A 6,586-nucleotide genomic window follows, 5' to 3' on the forward strand; every position below is an offset into this window, starting at 1 on the left:
TATCAATACTTAGAATCAAATTTAATGATTCGAGTCTACAATGTGAAATACAATCGCTTCAGTTACTTCTTGTTACTCGCGGACGATCCTTAAAATTTGTTTAGCTTCCAAAAAATTCTTCTTCCTCCTCCATAAGTCCCCCCCATCAACAGGAAACAGACACAAGATATAAAGCGTCCTCCTAGAAACAAAAGGTGATAAAATTCGTTCCATTTATTTTATTTTTTAACACAGTGTAATAACGGCAGTTGATATAAAGTCCAAATAACATACCTGACCAATTTTTTATATAATAATAATAATAATAATAATAATAATAATAATAATAATAATAATAATAATAATAAAAAAAACTCTATTAATTATCAAACAATGCAGTTTTAACTAAGCAGTACTACATTACTGAAATGCACCGTCTGGTGGTAAATACAGTAAGGAAACTAATATATGGATACAAACAAATCTGAGTACTATTTTGCTTGCCTCTGTTCTTTAGGGCGCGAATTGTTTCTATTCACTAACACGGAGCACAATAAAATGCACTCCAGGTTTCCACGGCGACGATAGACGCCTTCAACTCTGGAGGAGTGCAGTCACTGGTACGTGGTCATTTAACGAAGAGTTGTTACTTTCACTGTCAAATAAAAGTTTGTAAAACTTCTATCAAGGTTTAGTTTCGATATGTGTGCTTTACGGTGGATTTATATACACCAATTGTTATTTTAATGAGTTCAAGTATATCTCAAGTAAATGTTATAGTTGTATATTGTATAAAAACTGTAATGAAATGTACCGCATGTGTACTTACTTATATATATATATATATATATATATATATATATATATATATATATATATATATATATATATATATATATATAATTTATTTATTTTAGTTTGATCTTGAACTAAAACAATGGAGCCTGAAGATACAAACCCAGTCTTAGCTTGTGCTCTATCAGGAGACACTGAAGGTCTCCAAAAGTGGTTTGAGAATCCAGAGGATCCACACCACGAGCAAGTCAGCCAGATGGTCCAAGAGACAGACGCCGTGGGCAGAAGAGTCCTGTTCACAGCCTGCATGTTGGGCAGGAGTGATGTTGTCAGAGAGTTGGTCAAATATGGGTCTGATGTGAATGAGACGACTCTGAGAGGTAAAGTTATTGGGATGGGTGAAAATTCTTCAGTAGATGTAGTGAGGCAGTATGCCACATATTTAGGGTAATACTTACCAAACATTACATTTTTTTGTAGATCAGGAATAACTTTTGAAGACTCATTTTATTTTAACTATTGCAATCCACAAATACATAAAGATACATAAATTATAATTATTTTGTTGGTCCTCCGTCATTGTCCTTGTTTCAGGATTTGCCAAACATCCAGAATAACATTCTTCAAGTTCCATAGTTTGCCTGGTCACAGTGTCATTGGTCGAAGCAATGTTGAATTTATGGCAACATAAATCTAAGTGTAGCTGTTAACTATATTTATCCAGCAAACCAGCCAACTGTCTTTATTTAACTTGTGTGTGTGTGTGAGAGACATTGCCTTCAGGTCATAAAACCAATGACATGAACGTGGTATTCAGTTTCTAGTGATGTTTTCATATTTCAGGTTTTATGTCTAATTATTTGTATTTTACGGTAAGACGACATACGTACACAAGGTATTTCTCTCTAGGGTACTCTCCACTGCACTGTGCTGCTATCTGGGGTCAGTTAGAGTGCCTGAAAACATTGGTTGAGCTGGGATACAACATCCAGGCCCTCAATTTTCTTGGGGAGAGAGCCAGAGAAGTTGCCTGCCGCTACTCTAAGACAGACTGCGTGGAATTCTTAGACTTGGCAGGTCTGCTTTCCTTTTGTGATACACTCAAAACATGATTAGCTTCCTTTAGAATTTATACAACGAGCTGCTTTTAATGATTGGACATTTTGTTAAAACAATCAGAAACAGTTAAGAAGTACTAAAAATAATGACATTACACTGATAAAGTCAAGACCAAAGTTTCTGCATGGAGTCTTTTGTGTCCATAAAGGATTTGTAATTTTCAACGTTTGGAAAATAAAGTTGATAGTAGTATCACCCTGTGGCCCCCATTGACCACTGATCTCAACACTTTTATTGTTATTGTATACATTTTTACTGTTTCAATTTCTGGCTTTATAAATGAGGAGCCAATATATGGAATACAATACATTCACCACTTTTCCTATGTAATGAAACTTTTCCTATGTAATGAAATGAAATGTTTTGTTTTCTTTTCCCCTCAGAAGCTAAGCAGTCCTTGCAGATGTTAATTTCTCACATAAGAGACACCATTGCTGACCCAGAAAAGGTTCAAGGGAAACTCAACAAAGAAGACAAGGTACGGTACTTTTTGTGAAGTTTATTTTTTAACACAATTGTTTTGTTAGTTATGTTAGGTATACTAGTGTCATTTTATCTAAAGAAATAATACACATTTACATATAAAGTTTTTGAAACAGTGAGTTTATACCGGTGCACATTTTAAATCTAGCATCATAATTGTCGACCTTGATATGGCTTGCTCAGGGGATTATTAAACATGCCGAATATTCATCAGTGTCGTAATAAAGAATGATTAAGAGCACATTAATGGGAAAATAGACAGAACAAATATGAATAAATTGTATGCAATATTATTTCAATAGAATTGGGCCCACATTTGCTTTTCTTTCTGGACCAGGTAAAATAAAAATGTATTTCATGAAAATATAGTACAAAGTATATCAATCACCTTTGAAATGAAATATTGAAGTTAAAAAGCCTGTTACAATATAAAAATAAACATGAATATATACTGTATTTCTAATATTGTAGACTGCTGAACGTGTTTCTGTTTTAGCATACTTGCTTAAACACCTGCCTTATGAAACTGGACTGGATTCAAGAGGCCAAAGACCCAACGATTGGGGAATTTTTGGAACAGAAAAAACAGCTACAGGATACATTGAATCCCATTCTCTCTAAACTCACCGTCCCAGGTCGGTTCTAAACAGTACTGTGAAATATAAAACAAAACAATATTACAGTTACAGATTCTTGATTACATAAAGTATCATTTATTTTAAATATATATTTTCTATTTGTAGCTCCTGAACCACCATTAAAAGGTACCAAAAGCTGAGGGACACAGATACAATGAAAATAAAGAGTCAATGCATTCTTTTTTGCCTTACCCTGTACAAAAGTATATTTGCAAAAAAATAAATGAGTTTACTCAATTAAACGGTTTTCTGGTCCACTATGAAAGGCGTTATATTAAAAATAGATTCATTGATTGACTGATATGCCTGCCTTGAAATGAGGACATTCTATTTAAATACAGAATCCTGTTGTTGTTGTTATTATTATTTGCAGGCCTACTTTAAACCAGTGTGCCATTTCAAGGAAATCAATGGCTCTTCTTATATGCTTTATTTCATAGATAGGACCACCTTTCCAACTGAAGCGCGCTGCATCACGTGCTGGAAAGCTTCATTTACCTGAAAAACAGTAGAAATTAAAATACAGATACTGTTAGTTTGTGCAACTTCATACTAAGCCTTTTTAAAGATAAAAATAGCCATTGAACACTAAAACAGTCTTCATAAGTAATAAATATAAAAACATTGTAGAAAATCAACAGTCTATCATAACCCAAAAGGAAAAGTCTATTATAAAATTTAGGTATTGATTGGTAAAAATCAAGGCAGTTCACGGTGCAGAGTCACAGAAAGACAGAGACACAATCAGTGAAAAAGGATTTTTATGAAAACCCTACAAACAGCATTCCAGTCAGAGGATTACCTGCTGAAGCTTGAAAACGGCTCCAATGTGAGGTCTGATTTTCCCCTCTTGGCAGAGTTGGATAGCGCTGGAAATGGACTGGGAGAATACTGGGAAATCCTGCTCTCTGTACCGCCCCCAGAACACGCCCATTGCCGAAATGTTCTTCAGAAGCAGCAGATTAGCAGGAACAGAGGGTATAGACCCTCCTGCAAACCCTACCACTACAATCCTGCCCTCCCAGCTCAGACTGCCAGAACAAACAAAGATTAAGTCATGTTTTTAAAGCCTCTATGTATTTCTTTGGCTGTTTGTTTATAGGGACACTCCATGTCACTAAACCACTAAGTCCTTAGTTCCAGAAAAAGAAAAAAAAAAAAAAAACTGTTTATATTATTATTTTTTTTATTCTAATTTCATAATAGTTTTTAGCACTACTCTATTTCTTTGCAGCAACACAGCAATCAGTCAATTTAGTTTGGTACCAATTCCAGAGCTGAGTAATAGTATGTTAAAATATAAATATGAAAACCATCCAGGTTAGATTTTTAAATGAAATTGCACAAATAAACAGACAGCAGAAAGAAGCAATACTAATGCATAACGCTTCAACAGTAAAGACTGACCACAACTCTATGTGCATAAATGCAGTTAGGGTACAACTCACCTACTGAGTGCATCTTTAAAGATGTCCCCACCCACAGCATCAAATACCACATTCACTCCTTTTTTATTGGTCAGCTTCTTCAGCTCCTCCTTCAGGTTGGAGGTGTTGTAGTTTATACTGGCATACGCTCCTTTCAACACAGCCAAGGCACATTTCTCATCACTGCCTGCTGCAGCGATTACCTAAAACATGCAAAGAGTAAGTTAAGTTTCCAAATATTCTGTGGCATGTACATATCTAACCCATTCTTATGATATTTTCTGTCACCCTTTCTACATCTACCCCACTGCTATGTTAATGTTTTTATGGCATCATAAACACACACATTCATTCTGTTCAGAATGGCAATACAAGTCCACTATAGGGATCGGGCTAGGTGTTTAATACTGAAGGTATACCTTTGCCTGGAGAACATGGGCGGCAATGTCAACCGCAGCCAGACCTGCCCCTCCAGCAGCAGCAGTGACCAGTACTATCTCCCTGTAAACAGATAAGAGAGATTCACAACCATGGATTACTGAACAATATTATCACTTGTATTATCGTTGTGTGTGTATTACTGGTTACAGAAGAATACTAGTTAGCTTATTTTACAATACAATCCAGTACAACATATCTTCAGCTTGTAGCCACAGTTAAAATGTTCGCAGTCCAGCAGAGTGCCACCTTGTTTGCAATCTCTATACATTAAAAATCACTTGGGATCTTTCAAGCTTCCAATCTGTTTTGACTAATTTTAAATGACACCAGCCAGCTAGCCATAATATTGACAACCAAGGTTGAAATCAATGGAGAAAAATCACTTCTACTAGTCCTGCTGTATGTAGAAAACTGCAAACATGTGCTGGTGACAGTTTTAGCAGTTATATACCTCTCTTTTAGTAAGGGGGAGGGTTACTACTTTGCTTAAAAGAGCTAGTGATAAATATCTGAAACATTTTAGTTTAAATTCTCACCCTGGCTGTGTTGCTGCACGATGCTGCAGTGCCAGGAGCCCTGTACCATAGGACACCGGCAGGGCAGCCGCCTCCTCATAGCCCACCTCTTTAGGAATCTTCCACAGGACCTGCAAGGACAAACTGGGTTAATAACAAAAATGTTAGCTAGTCCCCAGTGTTCCTCTCCATTTATAAAAGCTTGTACCTCAGTAGCGCACCAGTGCCACCACATCACTCCAAGACAAGGCGCATTGTCTCTACCTAACACAACGCCCAAGGTGATGTAGTCGGTGTCTCCTCAACATTGTGAATTATAGGACCACTGAGATCCTTGGAGAACATACCTTTTGGTCCACAATACACTCCTCTGCCATGGCACTCCCACCACTAACGCCCATAACACGGTCACCCTGCAAAAAGATTTGACACTTAACTTTAAAAAAAAACAAAAAAACAGTGAGAAAAAAAATTATAGAATTTCTTGTAGACATGGTGTCTTTCTTTTGGAGGGGGTACATAAAACTATATTATAGGACTGATTGTGAACCATTTATGATAAACTGCAAGAGGGTCTTATTAGGGTATATTTGTATTTAAACAAAAACTATAAATGCATTTTGAAAAATTGAAGTAGCAAATGTAAATCTCTTGGGGATACAATAAAGTACATATCTTTTTTCTTCCTCTTAGACACCAGCCAGATTGATTATTAGTTAGTCAGAAAAAAGTGTTCCTTCTGAATAATGTTCAAACTGCAGATAGTCTGGTCAGTCAGGGATCTGTAATACTGTTCTTACAAATACATGGAACAGATAAGATGCATGCTATTTGCTTTTTTATGTCATATTTCATATTCAGAGCCATATTTCAGAGCATTTAAACTGAAAAGAGTACTCCAAATCAATATGAACTGCTATACAATGAATAGTTACCATTCCATCTGTAATGCATTACACAAGGGGACAGTCGTTAGGACAAGGTGACGGGTCTTATCAAAGACCGAGGGCAGGTCCGTAGGACATGTTGAGTACCAAGCATGTTGAGTTACCTTGTCTGTTGCCTACTGGGACGATATACAAAAAATACAGGATGAAAATATAGTCTCGGGAGAAAGTCTGTAAATTTGACTTTTCTCATGAAGGGCTGAGTTATCGCTGTGTGACGTGAGTATGTGTTGGTCCTTATC

At 36.2% G+C, this 6,586-nt stretch overlaps 2 protein-coding genes across 2 annotated transcripts; one reads left to right on the forward strand and one right to left on the reverse strand.

Moving 5' to 3' along the window:
- Nucleotides 1–408: 408 nt before the first annotated feature.
- On the forward strand, nucleotides 409–3,208 carry LOC121309225 (ankyrin repeat domain-containing protein 45-like). The gene is made up of 6 exons (XM_041242131.1): nucleotides 409–599; nucleotides 897–1,154; nucleotides 1,684–1,851; nucleotides 2,277–2,371; nucleotides 2,873–3,011; nucleotides 3,120–3,208. Exons 2-6 carry the CDS (start codon nucleotides 917–919, stop codon nucleotides 3,152–3,154), a joined length of 675 nt encoding a protein of 224 aa, XP_041098065.1. The 5' UTR covers nucleotides 409–599; nucleotides 897–916; the 3' UTR covers nucleotides 3,155–3,208.
- Nucleotides 3,209–3,420: 212 nt separating this feature from the next.
- LOC121309224 (quinone oxidoreductase-like protein 2) lies at nucleotides 3,421–6,297 on the reverse strand. Its single transcript, XM_041242130.1, has 6 exons — nucleotides 5,745–6,297; nucleotides 5,419–5,528; nucleotides 4,861–4,942; nucleotides 4,463–4,644; nucleotides 3,817–4,045; nucleotides 3,421–3,512 (listed from the first exon to the last, which is right to left on the reverse strand). The coding sequence occupies exons 1-6, from the start codon at nucleotides 5,916–5,918 to the stop codon at nucleotides 3,444–3,446; spliced, it is 846 nt and encodes a 281-aa protein (XP_041098064.1). The 5' UTR covers nucleotides 5,919–6,297; the 3' UTR covers nucleotides 3,421–3,443.
- Between the last annotated feature and the right edge of the window lie 289 nt (nucleotides 6,298–6,586).

The sequence above is a fragment of the Polyodon spathula genome, unplaced genomic scaffold (assembly GCF_017654505.1).
Source record: "Polyodon spathula isolate WHYD16114869_AA unplaced genomic scaffold, ASM1765450v1 scaffolds_1044, whole genome shotgun sequence".
Taxonomy (NCBI): domain Eukaryota; kingdom Metazoa; phylum Chordata; class Actinopteri; order Acipenseriformes; family Polyodontidae; genus Polyodon; species Polyodon spathula.